The sequence below is a fragment of the Cnephaeus nilssonii genome, assembly GCF_951640355.1.
Source record: "Cnephaeus nilssonii genome assembly, chromosome: 5".
NCBI classification, from domain to species: Eukaryota; Metazoa; Chordata; class Mammalia; order Chiroptera; family Vespertilionidae; genus Cnephaeus; species Cnephaeus nilssonii.
In genome coordinates, this window is record NC_137076.1 from 27606615 (window position 1) to 27629642 (window position 23028).

The 23028-nt window shown below is 44.8% G+C and overlaps 1 protein-coding gene across 1 annotated transcript in view; it reads left to right on the plus strand.

Annotated features, from left to right (window-relative positions):
* The window catches only part of LOC307100729 (complement C3-like), a gene marked incomplete at both ends in the record, with an annotated part of 43695 nt that overhangs the window by 12547 nt on the left and 8120 nt on the right, over positions 1-23028 (plus strand). Inside the window, 9 exons of the mRNA XM_079773282.1 lie at positions 6023-6165; positions 6255-6467; positions 16763-16829; positions 16924-17010; positions 17703-17906; positions 18357-18432; positions 18728-18887; positions 19833-19931; positions 22123-22279. Of these exons, the coding sequence (XP_079629408.1) occupies positions 6023-6165; positions 6255-6467; positions 16763-16829; positions 16924-17010; positions 17703-17906; positions 18357-18432; positions 18728-18887; positions 19833-19931; positions 22123-22279 (1206 nt within the window). The remainder of the gene's footprint in view (positions 1-6022; positions 6166-6254; positions 6468-16762; positions 16830-16923; positions 17011-17702; positions 17907-18356; positions 18433-18727; positions 18888-19832; positions 19932-22122; positions 22280-23028) is intronic.

Here is a 23028-nt window from a genome sequence, read left to right on the forward strand (position 1 = left end):
AGTCCCCAAGTTCATGGCTGACAGTAGGAATTCACTCTTGATGTACATTCTATGGGTTTAGTCTAATGTTTTATGACATGAGTCTACCATTGTAGTATCATACAGAATAATTCGCAACCACAAAAGCTTTTAAGGAGTTGCAGTTGACAAAATAGTGGGTTAAGTGATTAAGAAAAAGGAGGAAGCAGGATGAAATGGGGAATTGAAACATCGGTGGTCAGATTGTGAAGTATGACAAAGGTGGACCTGTCCCCGGTCACCCACAGCTGGGGTGAGACCTGAGGAGCTCTAGCTAAATGGAGATGGTTTACAGCAGGGCTGGGAGGGGTGAGGGAAGGAAGGCCCCGACTTTTAGTGCAAAATATAAGTGGGTGCCAAAAAGTCGGTCATCAAGATAAATAATATCCCACTGCAATAGTTTTCAAAATAAAAGTGAGTACAAAAAAAAAAAATCTATGATGAACAAAATATCCATATTTTAAACAGAGACCAGAGCCATGACAAACCACAAAGGAGTTTGAGGCAAGAGAAAAAATGTGACCCATATGAATATTTTATGTACTAGAGGCCTGGTGCATGAAATTCGTGCACGGGGTTGGGGGGTGTCCCTCAGCCCAGCCTGCACCCTCTCCAATCTGGGACCCCTTGAGGGATGTCCGACTGCTCGTTTAGGCCTGACCGGGTCTAAATGATCAGTCACACATCTCTCTCACAATCCAGGACTGCTGGCTCGCAACTATTCGCCTGCCTGCCTTCCTGATTGCCCCTAACTGCTTCTGCCTTCCAGCCTGATCACCCCCTAACCACTCACCTGCCAGCCTGATTGATGCCTAATTGCTCCCCTGCCAGCCAGATTGCCCCTAACTGCCCTCCCCTGCAGGCCTGGTCACCCCTAACTGCCTCCCCTGAAGACCTGGTCACCCCTAACTGCCCTCCCCTGCAGGCTTGGTCACCCCTCACTGCCTTCACCTACAAGCCTGGTCCCCCCCAGCTTCCCTCCCCGCAGGCCTGGTCCCTCCCAACTGCCCTTCCCTGCAGGCCTGGTTGCCCCCAACCTCCCTCCTCTACTGGCCTGGTCACCCCTAACTGCCCTCCCCTGCAGGCTTCATCACCCCCAACTGCCCTCCCTTTCAGGCCTGGTCCCTTCCAACTGCCCTCCCTTGCTGGCCATCTTGTGGTGGCCATCTTGAGTCCACATGGGGGCAGCCATCTTTGACCACATGGGGCCAGCCATCTTGTGTGTTGGAGTGATGGTCAATTTGCATATTACTCTTTTATTAGATAGGATACTTTAAAGGTAAAATTTCTTAAACAATATTAAAACATTAAAAGGCAGGTGTATTCAAACTCACAATATTAAGTGTAAATATTTTATTTATGATAGAACCAGACTTTCTTAGGCTGTATTCTCATTTTGTTCATTACACTTTAGTATCATTTTACTTTCTTGACTTCAAGATTTTAAAAATATGCTTCTTTGCTGATCTCATTTTTAATTGAAGGAATTGACATTTTCTGTCAGTTTCTCTTATTTAGGAAAAAATATGCTTTTATTTTTTTTAGAAAGAGCGGGGAGAAAGAGAGATTGAGATTCATAAGAGAAAAACGGCTATGGGGATGGAGCTCCTAACCTGGGCATGTGCCCGACCTGGAATGGAATTTCAGCGCATGGGACAATACTCTACCAACTGAGCCACACCAGCCAGAGCTATGGCAATTTCTCTTGAACAAGAGATTATCTTAAATTAAATCATTTACACAGGGGCACATAGTTTCTTTTTGCCTGGGACTCCAGTATGACTCAGCATGAGCCACTGTGTGGCCTTAATCAAGTTACTCAACCTCTCTGTGCTCCTCCATAAAATGGGCATGATTAGAAATAGCACGTACTCAAAGCATTGTTGGGAGGATTGTTATGAGTTAATACATGTAAAGCCCTTATAATAGTGCCTTGAAAAAAAGGAAGGAAGGAAGGAAGGAAGGAAGGAAGGAAGGAAGGAAGGAAGGAAGGAAGGAAAGAAGGAAGGAAAGAAGGAAAGAAGGAAGGAAGGAAGGAAGGAAGGAAGGAAGGAAGGAAGGAAGGAAGGAAGGGAACATGTAATGTGGGCTGGTGTGTTATTTTATATTTCTGGTAGCCCCATGAAAAAAAGAGTATGATGAACCCGATTTCAGAAATACTTTTTATTTCACCCAAATATATCCAAAATATTATCATTCCCACATTTTATAAAGGTTTGCAAAACCACTATCACACTAATAATAATATTACAATAATAAATTCTTTACTATTTAAGCATAAACTATTAAGATATCAAAATATTTGTTTATTTATTTTTAAGCCTTATTTATAAGAAATTTGTTTTCAATAATTTCAGAGAGAGGAAGGGAGAGGGAGAGAGAGTTAGACACATCAATGAGAGAAAATCATCAATTGGCTTCCTCCTGCACGCCCCATACTGGAATTGAGCCTGCAACCTGGGCATGTACCCTGACTGGGAATGCAACCATGATTTCCTGGTTCATGGGTTGACATTCAGCCACTGAGCAACATTGGCCAGGCAAGATATCAAAAATTTTAATTACTTATTTTACTTCTATTTGTAAGCCTTTGAATCTGGTATGCCTTTTATACTTAGAGTGCATCTCAATTAGGATGTGAGTTTTTCTTTTTTTCTTTCTTTCTTTTTTTAATCTTTAGTGTTCCGATTATTACAGATGTTCCTCTTTTTCCCCCCATAGCTCCCCTCCACGCGGTTCCCACCCCATCCCAGGCCCTCGCCTCCCCACTGTCCTCGTCCATTTGTGTAAAATTTTTGTCCAATCTCTTCCCTCACCCCTCACACTACCTTCCCCCCAAGAATTGTAAGTCTATTCCCTTTCCATGCTTCTGATTCTATTACATTCACCAGATTATTCTGTTCCTCAGATTTTTTATTCATTTGATTTTTAGATTCACTTGTTGATAGATATGTATTTGTTGTCACTTTGTTATTCATAATTTTTTATCTTTACCTTTTTTTTCTTCTTCCTTTTCTTAAAGAATACCATTCAGCATTTCATATAATACTGGTTTGGTGGTGATGAACTCCTTTAGCATTTTTTTGTCTGTGAAGTTCTTTATCTGACCTTCAATTCTGAATGATAGCTTTGCTGGGTAGAGTAATCTTGGTTGTAGGTTCTTGCTATTCATCACTTTGAATATTTCTTGCCACTCCCTTCTGGACTGCATAGTTTCTGTTGAGAAATCAGCTGACAGTCGTATGGGTACTCCCTTGTGGGTAACTAACTTTTTTTCTCTTGTTGCTTTTAAGATTCTTTCTTTGTCTCTTGCATTTGGCATTTTAATTATGATGCGTCTTGGTGTGGTCCTCTTTGGATTCCTCTTGTTTGGGGTTCTCTGCGCTTCCTGGACTTGTAAGTCTATTTTTTTACCGGTAGGGGAAGTTTTCTGTCATTATTTCTTTAAATAGGTTTTCAATATTTTGCTCTCTCTCTTCTTTGGGCACACCCATATTTGGATGCTGGTATACTTGAAGTTATCTCAAAGGCTTTTTACACTATCTTCATAATTTTGGATTCTTTTTTCTTCTTTCTCTTCCAGTTGGATGTTTTTGCTGCCTTGTATTTTAAATCTTTGACTTGATTCTTAGGATCCTCTAGTCTACTGTTGAATCTCTGTATATTATTCTTTATTTCAGTCAGTGTATGCTTAAATTTCTGACTGGTCCTTCTCCATTTTGGGGGGCATTCTCACTAAGATCACTGAAGGTTTCACTAAGTTCCTCAGAGGTTTTTAGAAGATTCTTGAGTAACCTTATAACTGTGGTTTTGAACTCTATATCCAGTATTTTGTTTTCTTCCATTTGTGACATGTTTGTTTGTCTCCGCATTTTGGCTGCTTTCCTGTGTTGATAGAGTGGCCTTGTGTGGTAGGTGTCTTATAGGGCCCATTGGTTCAGCATCCCCAATCACCTGAGGTGGACACTCTTGGTTCACCCCTTTGTGGGCTGTGTACACACTCCTGTTGTAGTTAAGCCTTGATTGCTATTGGTGTCACTGGGAGGAATTGACCTCCAGGTCAATTGGCTGTGAGGACCAGTTGGGTCAATCAGAGAACTGCTGTGCAGGAGACACCCTTATGGGGCAAGACTTGCTTCAGTGGGGCTTTGGTGCTCACTGAGTCTGCCCCTTGAGTGTGTCACTTATGGATGTGAAGAGTTGTAATCTGGTATGGTCTTACTCTGACCACTGGGTACACTGGCTCTTGGATCTCCAAGGAGGTGCAAAATCAGCCACTGCCTGGGGCTGCCCAGCAGGAGCTACAGAGAGATCTGCAGATTCCTCCTCTTTGTATCAGGTTTGGAAGTGCCCACATGAGGCCTAGCTGTGAAGCAAGGCAGGCCGCTGCTGCCGGGCCTTGGGCCTTCTTTTGGTAGCTTTGGGGCTCCCTGACTCAGTTGCTGCCTGTTTGACAGGTTTTAGGCTGAAAAAAGGACAGGCCATTCATATGCAAAAGCCACTGCACACAGCTTGGGTGGGGTTGAAAATTGGGTGGGGCAGGATCTCAGGGACTCACAAGGGTAGGGCAAACAGCAATGGCTGCCAGTCAACCCTGCACCAGAGAGGTCCTGGTGCAGGAGCAATGACCACTGTGAGCACCTTCCTTCTGAAAGAAAGCTGCCCTCGTGTTCCGGCCCGATGCCAGACAGTCCAGTTTCTCTCTGTATGTGTCTGGGTCCCCAGAGTCTCTCCCAGAACTAGAGTTCAGAGCAATCAGGAGCTTGTATCTCTCTCCCAATGAAAAAAAAAAAGCAGCACACCCAGTTGCCAGCCCTTTCTGTATTCACCTCCGCTCATCCTATCAGTCTCAATGTGCTTTCTTCTTTACTTCTAGTTGTAGAACTTCCACTTAGCCAGTTTTCCCGTGGTTCTGGATGATAGTTATTCTGTCTTTTAGTTATAATTTTGATGTGGTTGTGAGAGGCAGCAAGTACAGGTGTTTACCTATGCCGCCATCTTGATTCTCAGGATGTGAGCTTTTCATTGGAAACATTTTGACCTCTATTTTAGGATTCAAAAAATTTGCAGTTGAAAAAGCAGATTGACATATTCAAGTTGTTCCAATCATACTGATAAAAGTTTTCCAATCACTAAATCAAGCATCATTTTTATTGTGTGTTTTTTAAGATTTTTAAAATCAATTTTTAGAGAGAGAGGAAGGGAGAAGGAGAGAAAGAGTGGGATGTGAGAGTGAAACATCAATTGGCGGTCTACACATGCCCCCCACTGGGATGGAAGCCCTCAAATGGGCACGTGCGCTGACCAGAATTGAACTGGCAACCTTTTGGTGGACAGGACGATACCCAGCAAACCCAGCCACACTGGCCAGGGCCACGCACCATTTTTTTAAAAAATTATCTTTATTGCTGAAAATATTACAGATGTCCCCTTTGTTTGTTTGTCTTTTCCCCATTGACCCCCTCCATCCCTCACCCGTCACTTCCAGGCCTTTATTGTTTGTGTCCATGGGCATTTTAAAATCGAGATATAATTTACATTCCATAAAAGTCACCCTTGGACAGTATATTATTTCAGTATATACACAAGAACTAGTTTGGAAGTTTAAATCTGAGTTAACTAAACTAAAATAAAAGTAGAAATCCAATTCCCTTTCAAGTTAGCCACCTTTCCAACTCCCAGTGACCACATTGGCTTGGGGCTACCAAGGGAGAACAGGTAGACCCTTCAGTGAGGCTGACTCACTTTCCTCCTCCATCTCTATCTCTGAGTAAAATTCCAAAGAAATCACTAAATCCTGGCAACTCCCAGCTACCACTATCATTTGTAATTCATCACCATCAACACTCTCTAGTCTATGGGCTTCTACAAAAACAAGCTGAGCTCGGGACAGCTCCCGTGTCAGGGCTAAGCCTTGAGGGGCAGGAACTTGGAGCTGAACTTGGACCCTGTCCACCCTGCCCATCCCTTACCCCTGACACTCATGTTCTGTTCCCCTGGGCAGGCATCTGTGTGGCTGACCCCTATGAGGTGACGGTGGTGCAAGATTTCTTCATCGACCTGCGGCTGCCCTACTCTGTGGTTCGTAACGAGCAGGTGGAGATCCGAGCCGTCCTCTACAACTACCGGGAAGCAGATACGCTCACGGTGGGTCCTTGGAGCAGGAGAGGCACGAGGGGAGACCTGGAGAGGGGACCATGGCGCATGCCCCTGGCCTGATACTCTCTCCCTGGCAGGTGAGAGTAGAAATGCTCTACAATCCAGCCTTCTGCAGCATGGCCACTGCCAAGAAGCGTCACCTGCAGACTGTATCCATCCCTCCCAAGTCCTCACTGGCCGTGCCTTATGTCATTGTGCCCCTGACAGTCGGCCTGCAGGAGGTAGAGGTGAAAGCCACTGTCTATCGGTACTTCATCACCGACGGTGTAAGGAAGACCCTGAAGGTCGTGGTGAGTCCTTGGGGCACCTGCTGCCTCTTGTCCTTCAGGAGGGACTCTTGCTCTCCCTGTGCTGTCAACTCAGTTTTGAGCCCCAGGCTCTGAGACACTAATACTGTCCGTGTTCAGCTTAGGAAAGTTAGGAGCCCAGAGGTGTGAAAGCAGGGCCGTGTGAGGCAGCGGAGACATTCTTCTGCGCATAAAGTTCTAAGGGTGTGCCCCAAACCTCAGCAATAATGATAAAAACTTGTTTTCCTTAAAATATATTTTAATATCAAATACGATTTTAACACATTTCAGTATAAGAGTTTTGTCTTGACTTTTAAAATTATTATTTTTTTATTTTTTCAAAATCTTCATTGTTGAAAGTATTACATATGTCCCGTTTTTCCCCCCATCGACCCATTCAAGACCCCCCAACCCCTCACACCATCTGAGTCCATGGGTTATGCATATATGCATACAAGGTCTTTGATTGATTCCCTCCCAACCTCCCACACTCCCCCCGCTTTCCCTCAAAGATTCTGCACTTTTTTCCATGCTTCTTTGTCTCTGAATCCACTCCTTTCATCAGTTTATTTTCTTAATTAGATTCCATATATAAGTGAGATCATATGATACTTGTCTTTCCCTGACTGACTGAATTCACTTAGCATCATGCTCTCCAGGTCCCTCCATGCTAGTCTCAAAGGATAAAAGACTCTTATTTTTAATGTTGCATAGTATTCCATGGTATAAATGTACTCCAGCTTTAAAAAAAATAGTAATTCCTTATTGTTGAAAGTGTTACATATGTCTCCTTTTTTGGCCCATTGACCACATCCCGACCGCCCCCATGCCCTGCCCCAGGACATCACCACCCCACTGTCTGTGTCCATGGGCCATGCATATATGCATACAAGGTCTTTGATAGGTTACCTCCCACCCACCCACCCTCCCACACCTTTCCTCCAAGACTCCACATTCTCGTCCATGCTTCCAATCTCTGGATCCCCTCTGTTCATCAGTTGATTTTGTTACTTAGATTCCACATATGAGTGACATCATGTGATACTTGTATTTTTCTGACTGACTTATTTCACTTAACATGATACTCTCCAGGTCCCTCCATGCTGTCTCAAAGGTTAAGAGATTCTTCTTTGTTACTGCTGCATAGTATTCCATGGTGTAAATGTACCACAGCTTTTTTATCCACTCATCTACTGATGGGCACTTGGGCAGTTTCCAGATCTTAACTATTGTAAATTGTGCTGCTATGAACATGGGGGTGCATACATTCTTTCTGATTCGTGTTTTGGGTCTCTTAGGGTACATTCCTAGAAATGGGATCATTGGGTCAAATGTCAGTTCCATATTTAATTTTTTTAAGGAAACTCTATACTGTTTTTCATAATGGCTGCACCAGTCTGCATTCCCACCAGCAGTGTACTAGGGTTCCCTTTTCTCCACATCCTGGCCAGCACCTGTCATTGGTTGATTTGTTGATGGTAGCTATTCTGACACATTTCAGGTGATGCCTCATTGTTGTTTTAATTTGCATCTCTCTGATTATTGGTGACTTTGAACATTTTTTCATATGTCTCTTGGTCATCTGTATGTCCACTTTGGAAAAGTGTCTATTTAGATCATTTACTCATTTTTTAATTGGAGTGTTTGTCTTCATTTTGTTAAGTTGTATGAGTTCCTTATATATTTTCATTAACCCTTTATCATCTATATCATTGCCAAATATGTTCTCATACAATGGGCTTCCTTTACATTTTGTTGATGGATTCTTTAGCTGTGCTGAAGCTTTTTATTTTTATGTAGTCCCATTTGTTTATTTTCTCCTTAGCTTCCTTTGCCCTAGCACATGTATCCATAGACATATTGTTGTATGAGATCTCTGAGATTTTTCTGCCTAGGGTTTCTTCTAGGATTTTTATGGTGTACCAACATACATTTAAGTCTTTTATCCATTTTGAGTTCATTTTTGTGTATGGTGTAAGTTGGTGATCTAGTTTCATTTTTTTGCATGTATCTGTCCAATTTGCCCAACACCATTTATTAAAGAGACTGTCTTGACTCCATTGTATGCTCTTGCTCCTTTGTCAAATATTAATTGAGCATAATGGCTTAGGTCGATTTCTGGGGTCTACGTTTTGATCCATTGGTCTGTATACCTGTTCTTGTGCCAGTACCAGGCTGTTTTGATTAAGGTGACTTCATAGTATAACTTGAAATCTGGTACTGTGATTCCTCCAACTTTGTTCTTCTTTGTCAAGATTGCTGCAGCTATTCGGGGTCTTTTTTGGTTCCATATAAATTTCTGGAGTATTTGTGCACTGGGGTGTTGGGGTGTCCCTCAGCCCAGCCTGCACCCTCTCCAATCTGGGACCCTTTGGGGGATGTCCAACTGCCGGTTTAGGCCTGATCTCATAGGGATCGACAGTCAGACATCCCTCTCACAATCTGGGACTGCTGGCTCCCAACAGCTTTCCTGCCTGTCTGCCCGATTGCCCCTAACCGCTTCTGCCTGCCAGCCTGATCATCCCCTAACCACTCCCCTGCCAGCCTGATCGATGACTAACTGTGCCCCTGCCAGCCTGATTGTCCCCAACTGCCCTCCCCCGCTGGCCTGGTTGCCCCTAACTGCCCTCCCCTGCAGGCCTGGTCCTCCCCAACTGTCCTCCACCTCCACTGCTGACCTGGTCGCCCCTAACTGCCCTCCCCTGCCGGCCTTCTTGTGGTGGCCTTCTTGTGACCACATGGGGGCATCCATCTTGTGTGAGGATGTGACCATCAATTTGCATATTACCTCTTTATTATATAGGATTTTTTTTTGTTTTTTGAGGTATGCCTGCAGTGTTATCAACTTTCCTGTCAGGAGTGCTTTTGCTGTGTACCAGAGATTTCGGGTTGTTGTGTGTTCAATTTCATTTGTTTCCAGGAAGTTTTTTATTTCTTTTTCTATCTCATTGGTAACTGATTTATTGTTTAATAACATGCTATTGAACCTCCATGAGTTTGAATGCAATTGGGGGATTTTACTGTAGCTGAATTCTAATTTCATTCCACTGTGATCTTAGAAGATGCTTTATATTATTTCAATCTTCTTGAACTTGTAAGACTTGTTTTGTGTCCTAACATGTGGTCTATCTTTGTGAATGATTCATGTGCACTTGAGAAGAATGTATATTTTGCCAATTAGCGGTGAAATAGTCTATACATGTCAATTAAATATACTGATCCAGTATGTCCTTTAGAGTCACTGTTTTCTTGTTAATTTTTTTTCTGGAAGATCTCTCCAGTGACATCAGTGGGCTGTTAAAGTCCCCATACGATGACTATATTGTTTTTTATCTCTCCCTTAAAGTCCTCTAAAATTTTTTAAAATATATTTAGGATATATATTTTTTATATATTATGTAGTGACTTTTGTTGTCTCTTGTGATGGCCTTCATTTTGAAGTCTATTTTGTCAGATATGAGTTTTGCTACCCCAGCTTTTTTTTTTCTTTTCCATTTGCATGGAAAAAATTTTTCCTCATTTCACACTCATCCTGTGTGAGTCTTTTGTTCTGAAGTAAGTCTCTTGTAAATAGCATATAGTTGGGTAATGTTTTTGTATCCATTCAGCTACCCTATGTCTTTTGATTGGAGCATTTAATCCATTTACACTTAAGGTCATTATTGATAGGTATTTATTTATTGCCATTTTAATTCTGTATGGCTAGGTTTCTCTCTCTGTTTCTTCTTCTCATTACAGCAGTCCCTTTAGCATTTCTTGTAATGCTGGCTTGGTGTTGATGAACTCCTCTGGCCATGTTTTTATCTGGGAAGCTCTTTATTTCAATGTCTATTTTCACTGATAGCCTTACTGGCTATAGTAATCTTGGTTTCAGGTTCTTCCTTTTCATTACCTTGAGTACTTCATGCCATTTTCTTCTGGTCTGTAGAGTTTCTGATGACAAATCAGGTGTCAGCCTTATGGAAACTCTTTTGTAGGTAACAGTTTGTTTTTCTCTTGCTGCCTTTAAGATTCTCTCTTCGACTTTAATTTTTGGCATTTTAATTATGTTGTGTCTGGGTATGGGACTGTTTGGGTTATTCTTGCTTGGGACTCTCTGTGCCTCCTGAATTGTGTGACTTTTTTCTTTACTAGGTAGGGAATTTTTCTGCATTATTTCCTCAAAGACATTCTCTATCCCTTTTTCCCTTTCTGCCTCTTCTGGCACACCTGCTACTCAAATATTGTTATGTTTCACATTGTCCCACAGCTTCCTTATGTTGTCCTCCTGTTTTTGTTTTTTTTTCTATTTGGCTCTCTGACTGAATGATTTTTTTCTAACCTGTCGTCTAATTCACTGATGTGATTCTCAGCTTCCCCTAATCTGCTGTATATGCCTTCCAATGTGTCCTTTATTTGTGCTATGTCATTCTTTATTTCTGTTTTCATAGTTACTATGTCTTCTCTTATGCTGTTGAGCATCTTTACCATTGATTTTCTGAACTATCCAGTTCTGTATCAAATAAATTTCTTATCTCCATTTCATTTATCTCTTCTTCTGGAGAATTCTCTTGTTCTTTCATTTGGGTGTTGTTTCTCTGTGTCCTCATTTTGGCTGGCTGTTTGGGTTTGTGACTATGTATTAGATAGATTTGCTATGCCTCCCAATCTTTACTGCAGTACAGTGTCAAAAGCTGTTTCTAACTAATTAGATCAGGCAAATACTCAAAGCCTCCATAGACTACTACTGCCAACAGACTGATAGGATTCTGTCTTCACTGGCCTTCAGGCAATCGTCTACAGGCATGGTGAGTGTTTTTCCCAACAGGGTGGGGCAATTGCTTCTACCTATAGGCTACTTGTTATTCTCAGCCTCTTAATGGACCTCAGAAACTCCACACATTGGGGTATGGTGTTTTCTAATAGGGTGGGTCAACTGTCTTCCCTCCAGGCAAGGCTGGCTGTATGGCAAATGTCTGCGTGAGAAAGAAGATCTCTGCAGTGTGAGGGAACAATTCTGCACAGGAAATCAGGGTATCTGCCTTCTGGCCTCTAATCCCAGTGCCCCCAATCCTAGCTTCTGCTCTCATAGCTCCAGTCCACTCTGCCCTCCCTCTGCTGAAGCACAAGGTGAGTGGCTCCACAGGCAATTTTGTGTGTTGCCCCTTTACAAGGGTGCCTGCATTTCAGCCACCTCTCCCCGGCAGATAGCAAAACCACTGCTTTTCACAGCCCGATGTTGTGTGGCTCCTCTTCTTAGTTCTGGTGCTCTCTTTTTGGCAGCACAGCTTGGGGATTAGACTCCAGAGTTCTCAGTGGCCACCCCCCAGAGTTGAGATATTTCTCTGGAACTTCAGTTGCTTTCTGTAGGAACACAGCCAGCCCTTTTGCACCTCTGCCCCTCCTACTAGTCTCTATGCAGTCTCCACTTTCTGTCCTCGGTTATCAGGATTCTCTCTAGCAATTCTTTTGTTGATTACTCAGGAAGTTTTTCTGTATTATACTTGTAATTCCAATTTGGTTCTGGGAGCGTGTCTGTGCAGCATCCACTTACTCCACCACCATTTTTAATCTCCTTGACTTTAAAAATTTGGGGGAAATATATTTCACAACCAAATTTTATAAAGCAATAATATATGATGCTAGAATATAAGAAAGTTCTACTTTTTTAAATATTTTTTTTATTGATTTCACAGAAAGGGAGGAAGAGGGAGAGAGAGTTAGAAACATTGATGAAAGAGAATAATTAATTGGCTGCCTCTTGCACAAACTCTACTGGGGATCCAGCCTGCAACACAGACCTAAAATGAAACCCTGACCTACTGATTCATAGGTAGAGGCTCAAACACTGAGTTACAGCGACCACATGGGAAAGTTCTGTTTTTACCTGTGATTTTCTTGTTGTTGAATTTTTATGAACTTATTTGAGCCAAATTCACGACATGTGCTGGGGAAAAAGATCTCAAATGTTCCATTACCTGAGACTTTTTGCCTCACAATATATATTAACTGTTACATTCCTACTTTTACTCACAGTTTGGAACACTTTCAAATATAATAACAGATAGAATCATTAATAAAATGCTTTTTTCATCTTTTCTAATATTTTAAAGCAAAACAAGATCATAAACAAGATCATTAATATTTTATTTATTTACTTATTTTTATAATTTTAAAGTAAAATACTTTAATAACATTTATGAGGCTTACATGCTCTCTCCAGGCCAGGACCCACCTGGCATCTGGGAAGCTGACTGGTTAAAGAGCTCTTTGCAGGCAACTCAGCCAGTCTTCACATCTGTTTTAATTAGAGGTGGGAGGGGGAGAGGGGAAGAAGTTCCCAGGTCAGGAGCATGCTGGCCATGCAGTGGCCCATGCAGCTTTGGAGAAGTGGGACCTGGGAGGAGCCAAGTGCTCCCACACCCTCTGGAGGCTGAGAGGACAGTTGGAGGGTGGGGTGCGCCCAGGTGAGAGGTAGCTGATGTTCGTGCCTCATTAGGGCACTCAGCCTTTTGACCTGGATCGGGGGGCACCTTTGAATTCTAACATTCCTGGTTTCCTTTTTTCTTCTTCTATTTTCACTTGGGGATTCTCTCTATTTTAAAATTGATCCATGTGTTCGGTTTATATGAAGATATTTGGCATCCAATAAAAACCTCGTAATGCTGACAGGATTTAATATTCTTCTAGTGCTGGGTGGGAAAACTGTTCTTATGTGAGAAAGCAGAGTCCAGTTCAGACAAGGATGAGTGAGTTAACAAGATGCTAAGAAATGTGGCCATGACCTTTTGACGTGGCCATGACCTTTCAATGCCACTCTCTGCTTCACCATCTCCCGCCAGCACCCAGCTAACCAATGTGCAGCACCTCACAGACATTGACGTGAAGATGTGTAGAACCATATTGTTCTCTCTCTCCTCACTTTACTCCCATCTTATGACTTAGAACTTGAGCAGTTTTACAAAACTGCACTCAGCACAAATGGGTACACATGCAATTATGTAATTTACAGCTAGATTTATGTAAAGCACTGTCTCAGTTAGAAAGACCTGATCCAGCCACCAAGATGTTGGCTCTCTGAAGGCAAAAACCTCAGCTCTCACATTTCTTGCACAAAGTAGGTGATCAATAAATACCTGCCATGTTAATAGATGAATCTAAACATGTCTGCCAGATGCTTGGCCTCAGTCTCAGAATGGTTGTACTGGCCAATCATTTTCTGAAGAAATAATACATCTCAGAAGGGCTAGACCCAGGGCGTGGTAGTTTCTACCTGTATAGAAGATGCCTGAGACATGGTGCAATTCATTTTACACAGAAACAGGTACAGAGGAGATAGTAGTTTGTGCAAGGTCACCACTAGGACACGCGGACTTGAGCTGAAGAATTTCTTCTCTCCCCAGACTCGGCCCTCACAGTGAGGACTGTGGGGCCTTGTGTCTGTGCTCAGCAGCTGCATTTATAGCATCAGATCACTAATATTTTAATGCAATTGTTTAAGAAATCAAAATTAATGCCAAAAATATCTATGATGAACAAAATATCAAAGTTTTAAATAGAGACAGAAACTGACAGTGTCTAGCAAAGCCATTTTGGAGCGCGAAGTAGAAGGAACAGTGAGTGCCCCCACAGACGTGCCTGTGGATTTTATTTTAATGATCAATTTTCCCTCAAATTGTTAAAGTAGTTGAGAAAAGCCTGGAACCAGTGAAATACAAATATGTTAAAACTAACAGTGTGATTTTATGTTGAAATGTTTTATTCACACCCAAATCAGAATTTGTTATACTTTTTCATTTCTGGCTTTAAGGGATGCAAATTTCTTTTCTTTTTTTTTCAATTACTTCAATGTTCTGGAATAATATTACCATTTAAAAATACATTAAAGTGTACACTGAGTGGCCAGATTATTATGACCACCTGACTTTTGTAGGCAAATTAGCCGTACACTGCATCATATGGGATATGGAAGCCGAAGGCCTGTTCGAACACTTTTGCTGTCTGCAGTTACCAAGATAAAGCGTCTCCAATTCGCAGAAGAACACAAGGATTGGATAGTCGAGCATTGGAAAAAAGTCATGTGGTCTGATGAATCACGTTTCCAGTTGCATCATGCAGATGGCAGAGTGAGAATTTGGCAGAAACAGCATGAAAGCATGCACCCCACATGCATGAGTACAACCCTTCAAGCTGGTGGGGGCAGTGTTATGGTTTGGGGCATGTTTTCCTGGCATGACTTGGGCCCTTTAATTAGTGTGGAACAACGTCTGAATAGCACAACATACCTAAGTATTGTTGCTGATCAAGTTCATCCTATCATGTTGATGGCGTATCCCAATGGAGATGGCTTCTTCCAATAAGACAATGCCACAGTGCTCATATTGTGCAGGAGTGGTTTCAAGAACATGAGAGAGACTTTACCTCGCTTAGGTGGCCCCCACAATCACCAGATCTCAATCCAATTGAGCATCTGTGGGATGAAATTAAGAGAGCCATCAGGCAGCCGGTTCCACAACCATCAAATCTCACAGAACTGGACAGTGCTCTTCATCAGGCATGGTGTCAGATTCCTCGCATCACCTTTCAACATCTCATGGAGTCAATGCCAAGAAGAATCGCCGCAGTATTGAAGACAAAATGTGGCCCAACGAAGTACTGATGGGGTGGTCATAATAATCTGGCCACTCAGTGTATATTTAGGGGCACACATTTTTTCTTTTGCTTTGGGTCCCAATATGGCCCAGCATAGGCACTGATGGGAAAGAAAAACCACATAGTGCAGAAACCTGTGTGGACAGCTCTTCGCAATTCTGTATTCATTAACTCTGGTAGCTTGAAATCCATCACGGTGGGGATATTTACACCAAGGAAATTGGTAGCCCTGAAAATCAGGATTTTTTCTTCCTGGACAGCTGGATTTAAATATTTACCAGCACACCTTGGGAAGAAATTCAGTCTGCAAAGAAAAATCTGGGATTTATTACCAGGTGAAAGGAGAATGGGTTCTGGAAGGCAAAAAGGTTTATCCGCAGTAAAGGCTTATCTGAAGACATCTGAGAACTTGAGTTGGGTGTTTGATGCTAATTAAGATAGCCCCATACACTGCTAAGTACTTAAGCACAGTCTTTTATTTTATGATTTATTTAAATCATTTGTTTAAAAAATTAATTTTAGCCCTGGCCCATGTAGCTAGAGCGTCATCTCATGCACCGAAGGTTTGTGTGTTCGATTCCAATCAGGGCAGATACCCAGGTTGCAAGTTCTATCCCCAGTCAGGGTGCATACCAGAGGCAACCAAAGTTTCTCTCTCACATCAATATCTCTCTTTCTCTCCTTTCCTCTCTCTCTAAAAATCAATAAAAATATCCTCAGGTAGGGATTAAAACAAGTATTAATTAATTAATTAAAATTTTAATTTAATGTGTTTACTTTTGTATTTATTTTATTTCACTTATTTTAAATTACTTATTGCATTTTATTTTTTAGTTTAATTTAATTTTTAAATTTCTATTTTATTTTTATTTTATTTAACCCATTGAGAGGCACTGGGTTGAAAACAGACCTAGAGCCAGACTACCAGGCACATATTCCAGTTCTATTCTACTGGCTGTGTGGCTCTGGCCCCTTCATTATAAGTTTGTGTGTTTTGTTTTGTTTTAAGACGTTTTGTTGAGTTTGAGAGAGAGAGAGAGAGAGAGAGAGAGAGAGAGAGAGAGAGAGCAAAGGAGAAGGAGAGAGAGGGAGAGAGAGAGAGAGAGAGAGAGAGAGAGAGAGAGAGAGAGAGAGAAACATTAATGTGAGAGACCTACATCCATCAGCTGCCTCCTGCATGCCCTCTACCGGGGATCAAGCCCGAAAACTGGGCATGCGCCCTGATCTGGAATCAAACCGGCAATATTTCTGTGTATAGGACAATGGCCAACCAGCTGAACCATACTGACCAGGGCCAGTTATCCCACCTTTAAAATGGGGATGATAATAGTGGTACCTTATTATAAAGATTAAACGAGTTAACCAGAATAAAGAAAGCTTCTAGGCACATAGCAAGATTTCTGAAGGCTTTGTTGTTTTATTATTATTAGTTGACAATATTGTTATTAAATCATACCACAGTAGGAGGTAGATGTTTGTATTGCCTCCTCCCTAAAAGGAAGGAAGCTGAGACACAGAGGGGTTAAGTAACTGGCTCCCAGTCACACAGCTAAGACTGGCAGATGCCATCTAGGCTACAGTAATCCCCAGAACAGTGCCCTGCTGACCAGCTGTGTCTCTGTCTGTCCTTTATTCACCCAACTCCCCCTTCCCTCAACACTGTCCAGCCTGAAGGAATCAGAATGAACAAAACTGTGGCCGTTGAGACACTGGATCCACAGCGCCTGGGCCAGAGTGAGTCAGCGCAGGAGTGGGGGTGAGGCCTGGGTGGTGTGCAGGGTCTGGTGAAAGGAGGCTGGTGCCAAGGGTGTCTCCCATTCCACCACAGACGGTGTGCAGCGAGTGGAGGTCGAGGCTGCAGACCTCAGTGACCAAGTCCCTGACACAGAGTCGGAAACCAAGATCCTCCTGCAGGGTGAGATGCCCTTGGTCCTACCCATGGGGCCCGGGAAGGTGTGGGAGCCATGACCCCGAAGAAGGTGCCCTGTTCCATCGACTTCCGGGAATATTGAACCATGGCGCCTCTCTCCTCGTGTGCTAGAACCGCCCCTTCTTGGTGTGTTCGCAGAAGGCTCCAGGCAGTTCTTAGCTTCTGCTGGTAAAGAAGCTTAAATGAGAAATGGTAGAGTTCAAGAACAGAATTCTGGAACTAATTGCCCAGGATAGAGGACTGGGACCAGAAGGCACAGGAAGGAGCTAGCAAAGCACCTTGCAACCTCTGAGCTCTTGGGTTTGGGATAGAGACTCTTGGTTTCCTGATCTGTGATGAAGGCAAATGGTGGTACCTGTTTCGAAGGGTTGTTGGGAAAATTAAATGAGATACTATATAGTGTTCTCTTAGAAGGGAGCTTGGCAAATGGCATTAAGCATGATAGACGTATTCATGACCATTGGTCCTGGAATTATGTTACCACTGGTGGAGCATGAGGACCCGGGGACAACCGCCCTGACCCCCCGCAGTCACATGCCTCCAGCCGCCAGCTGGCCCTGACTCCCTGACTCTTTGGCCCTGGCTGGTTGAAGCCTGGGAAGTCTGGCGCAGCCCCGGCCCTCTTCACCCCACAGTGGGTCTCCTTGCCTGAACGCCATCCTTCCTCCTGGCTGCAGGGACCCCAGTGGCCCAGATGGCAGAGGACGCCATCGATGGACAGCGGCTGGGGCACCTCATTGTGACACCCGGGGGCTGCGGAGAGCAGAACATGATCCACATGACGCCCACGGTCATCGCGGTGCACTACCTGGACCACACCGAGCAGTGGGACAAGTTTGGCCTTGACAAGCGGCAGGAGGCCCTGGAACTCATCAAGCAGGGTATGTCCCCTTCCCCTGTTGGAGGCCCCAACTCTGAGGCCCCTCTCTGAGCGCTTTCCTCCTCTGAGGCCCCGCCCCATCTTGAGACCCCACCCCTTCTCTGAGACCTCCTGCTCTCCCCTCTTTGAGGCCCTGGTCCCTTGGAGTTCCCTCTCCCACTGAACCCCCCTGAGAGCCCTTCTCTTTCTGAACCCCCTCTCCTCTGAGAAGCACTTACCCCTCCTCTCTCTGATCCCTGCACCCTTTCAGAGTCCCTCCACCCAATAAGCTCCTCTCCCCTCCAGACATTCCTCCTGGTCCTGAGCCCTCTCTTTCCTCTCTGAACCTCACCTTCCCTTTCACAGAATCCTTGTTCCCTCTCTAAGCCTCTCTGTTTCCTGGCATACCCACACCAGCCACTGCCTCCACTCAGCCCTCGCTCCCCCAGTGACGCTTTTCTCTTCCTTGCAGGGTACACGCGGCAACTGACCTACAGACAACCCAACAACGCTTTTGCGGCCTTCCAGAGCAGGAAGTCCAGCACCTGGTGAGCCTGCCCATCCTTGGCCCTGCATACCCACAGCAGGGCCTGGGCCCTGGCCTGTGGTGATCTAGGCTGGCCTCCCCCACACTGCCCTGTGCCTCTGGACCCCTCCTCCATCAAAGTCAAGGTTCCCACTAGCTGAGGCAGTCACTAAGCACTGCCTACAAGCAACATTGGGTCCTGGACCTGGGAAACTGGGCACACCTTAGCAGGCCCGCCCCTCTCTGCTCCTTGTTTGGCTGGGATGGCAGTCTCTGGATCCAGAGCCAATTGGTTCATCCTCTGTGCCCACCCCCAGGCTGACAGCCTACGTGGTCAAGGTCTTCTCTCTGGCCACCAACCTCATCGCCATCGACTCCGAAGTCATCTGTGGGGCTGTCAAGTGGCTGATCCTGGAGAAGCAGAGGCCTGATGGAGTCTTCCAGGAGGATTCACCCGTGGGACAACCAGAAATGACTGTAAGAGTCCGGGATTCAGGACAGGCTGGGGGAGAGGAGTGCCTGAGTGCCCCAGCATGGACAGGAGACAGGCTCCATCTGCCATTTGCCCAATTCCCAGCGTGGGATGGACAGAGAAATAAAGGAGCCACGATGGTCACTTCTCCTTTGCAAAAACAAGAGACCTCAGAGTCCAGTGCAAAATCAAAGTTCCCTAGCCCCCCATTGCTTTGGAAAAAACTTGGGAAGTCCTTAGAATTGTGGTTCTCAAACTCTGGTCTCCAGGCCAACAGCATCAGCATCAGCTGCAAGTTTGTTAGAAATGGACATTCTTGGGCTGGATCCCAGACGCACAAATCAGAAACTTTGGGGGTGGGGCCTAGGAATTGGGGTTTTAATAAGCCCTGACTCCAGGTAATGCTGACGTGTGCTCAAATGAGTGAACCACGGCCTCACAGCCTTCCCTCTCCACACTCCATCTGTACTGCTTGGCGCCTTGCTCCCAGGCACAGGGCCTTTGCACGTGCTGTTCCCACTGCCTGGCATGTTCCCACTGCCCTCTTTGAGAGTTGAGTCCTACTCACTCTTCAGATTGTGGCTCCACCTGTCATCTCTCGGGGACACCTTTCCAACTTCCCTAACATAGACACACCCCCACTATCCATTTTCACTGCCCAGCACTCATCAGTTTGTAATGATATATCTGTTGATGAGCTGGTTGGCTCATGCCTGCCTCCCCTATGAGATGTGGAGCTCCATAAGGCCTGGAGCCATCTTACCCACAACACCAGCAACATTTACAGAATGAGTGAGTGAGTGAATGACTTCTAGAGTATGGCCCTCCTGTGAGACACTGTGGAGAGACCCACCCTGCCCTGCCCTGCCCCGCTGATCCTACAGGGGGGGGGGGGTTGGAATGAGGGGCACACAGGTGACCCCATCCTTACTTCCTGCTCCACATTCTAGGGTGGCTTGAATGATGCTGAGGAGAAAGATGTGACCCTCACAGCCTTCATTCTCATCGCGCTGCAGGAGGCTAAAGATATTTGCGAGAGACAGGTCAACGTAAGTGTTTCCGCCCCACCCCACCCCCTCCTCTCCTCCCTAGGCACAGCCATCGTGGAGGTTCTATAATTGAGGCATCTGCTTAGTCCTGGGGTTTTGAGAGTGGTTTGTTTGACCTTTAGCTTTCCAAGTGGGGGACTCCAGGATCCCAACTTCACCAGCTGCTTCTCCCTCCTCAGGACCCCAGAAAAGAGAGGGAGGAGAGAAAGGCTGTGACCTTTAAGGCCAGAGGAACCTTGTTTCAATCCTTGCAGATTTGAAAGAAATTATGATAGAAAAGAGACAGCTCTAGGGCACTGGGGTCAGACAGATCTACATTTAGATCATTGCTTTTAGGGACATCCCATTACTGAAACTCAGTGTGTAAAATGGGTATAATAATTTTTGTATTTTTTAAGACTCTCTGAGTTCTAGATGTAACACACGTGTAAGCTACATTATATAAAGACACAGGGTGAGGCAAATCAATTAAGAAAAAACAACAACAACAAAGGTAATAAACACTAAAAATTCATCACTTCTTAATTATTTTACTACCTTTTATCATTATCCATGCACTTGAGGTTATTTGTATCTGTCGTACCTATACGGTGGACATACTTTATAATCTCTTCCCAGTTCTACAGCCATTGACTCCATGCTGGTAGGTTGAAATCAGCCATGGATGTATTTACACTACAAAAATCAGCAAACTCTACAAAGCATATCTGCCTCTGCACCTCATCTCATGGGTCTCAGTATTCTCCTCTGTGCAGTAGGGATGATGATGAAAATAAACCGACCTCATAGGATTTTGAGATAAAATGAGTGGATATGTGACTGACACATGTGTTAGCTACAGTGATGAAGATGATTAGATAATAGGTGGACCCAGTGGTGTGCTAACCCTGGGTGCTTATTTGGGCCATCTCTTTCCCACTCTGTGTTAAGGTTTGTCACACTGGTAGCTTGAAATTGTCCATGGTGGAAGTATTTACACCACAGTTATTGGCAATCAATAAACCAGCTCCCAGAACCCTCACCCCTGCACTGACTAGACAACTGGTTATTAAATACTAGAGGCCTAGTGCACGAAATTCGTGCACGAGGGGGGTGGGTGTCCCTCAACCCAGCCTGCAACCTCTCCAATCTGGGGCCCCTCGAGGAATGTCCGACTGCCTGTAGGATCGGGCCTAAATGGGCAGTCGGACATCCCTCTCACAATCCAGGACTGCTGGCTCCCAACAGCTCACCTGCCCGCCTTCATGATTGCCCCTAACTGCTTCTGCCTGCCAGCCTGATCACCCCCTAACCCAGTGATGGGCAACCTTTTGAGCTTGGTGTGTCAAACTTCGCCAAAAAACTGAGCATAACTCGGGTAGTGTGTCACTTTGAGGAAAAAACTAACTCCAAGACTCTAGTCGCAAATGTTTCATCCTCAGGAGCAGCAAATGTTTCATCCTTGGCATGCGGCCGCGTGTCATCAGAAATGGCTACGAGTGTCAGTGCTGACACACGTGTCATAGGTTCGCCATCACTGCCCTAACCACTCACCTGCCAGCCTGATTGATGCCTAATTACTCCCCTGCCAGCCTGATTACACCTAACTGCCCTACCCTGCAGGCCTGGTCACCACTAACTGCCCTCCCTGGAAGGCCTGGTCACCCCCGACTGCCCTCCCCTGCAGGCCCGGTCCCCCCCTACTGCTCTCCCCTGCAGGCCTGGGTCCCCCACCCAACTGCCCTTCCCTGCAGGCCCAGTCGTCCACAACTTCCCTCCTCTGCTGGCCTGGTCACCCCTAACTGCCCTTCCCTGCAGGCTTGATTGCCCCCAACTGCCCTCCCTTGCAGGCCTGGTCCCTCCAACTGCCCTCCCCTGCTGGCCATCTTGTGGTGGCCATCTTGTGTTCACATGGGGGCAGCCATCTTGTGTGTTGGAGTGATAGTTAATTGGCATATTACTCTTTTATTAGATAGGATTGACTAGCACACCATTGGCATACAGAATGCACCAGGAGCATGATAGGTACTCAGTAACAGAGCAGTGCACAGTGGCTAAACTGTCTGGGGAACCCTTAAAAATAGACAGATCCAAGACAAATATGTACCAAGCCAGAAACATAGTGCCCAGGAAGTGGTGATTATGTGATCCTTGCCAGCTTTCTGGGACAGCAGTGCCCACCTGACCAGAGTACCCAATCTTTTTCTCATAGAGCCTTGGGGGCAGCATCAATAAGGCCGGAGAATTCCTTCAAGCACACTACCGGAACTTGAAGAGACCATATGCTGTGGCCATTGCTGGCTATGCCCTGGCCCAGTTGGGCAAGCTGGAGGGCCCTCTCCTCGACACATTTCTGAAAGCAGCCACAGGTGAGAGGCAGCCTGGCGGGGTAAGGAGAGATACGTGGCTGGGGGTTGAGGGTGGCCATCTTAAACGGGGCTGCATGGTTCCAAGCTTATCTGGGATGAGTGGATCTGGGTGTGAAAAGTCCTCATTGTAAGTGACACAAAAGATCCATTGCATGATTCAACAAGTATTTTTGAGTACTTGCTATGACACAGGAGCAAGGACATGGGCTCTGACATCAGACAGATTCAAGTTCAAAATCAAATCACCCTCAGTCACATTCTCACTGTGTGATCTTCTACAATCCACTTAACTTCTATGGACATTGTGTATGAAATGATACCGACATCACAAGATTGGTGTGAAGATTAAATGAGCAATGTGGGTAGAAGGTCTAACACATAGTAAGAGATCTGTCACTGATGTTGTTATTGCCTTTAGTATTATTAATAACATTACCATTATTTCAAGGGTTATTAGGACTAGATAAGAGAATGACATAAGAATTTTAGCAAAATAAATAGCACCTCGTGAGCACTGAGTCACTGATTCAAATGATGACACCTTATCAGGTTTATGCTCACCTCTGTAACATATCTGAGTGTGTACTGAAGTAGTTTCACACACAGAAGTTGGTGTCTTGCTGTGTAAGAAACAGCGCAGTGTGGGGGTCCCAAGTTGGTGGACAGCCCTCCTCTATACAGTGATGCAGGGATCCAGGCTCTATCTTCTCATGGCTCTGCCACCTCAGGGCCTCAGAATCCCTTCTCTT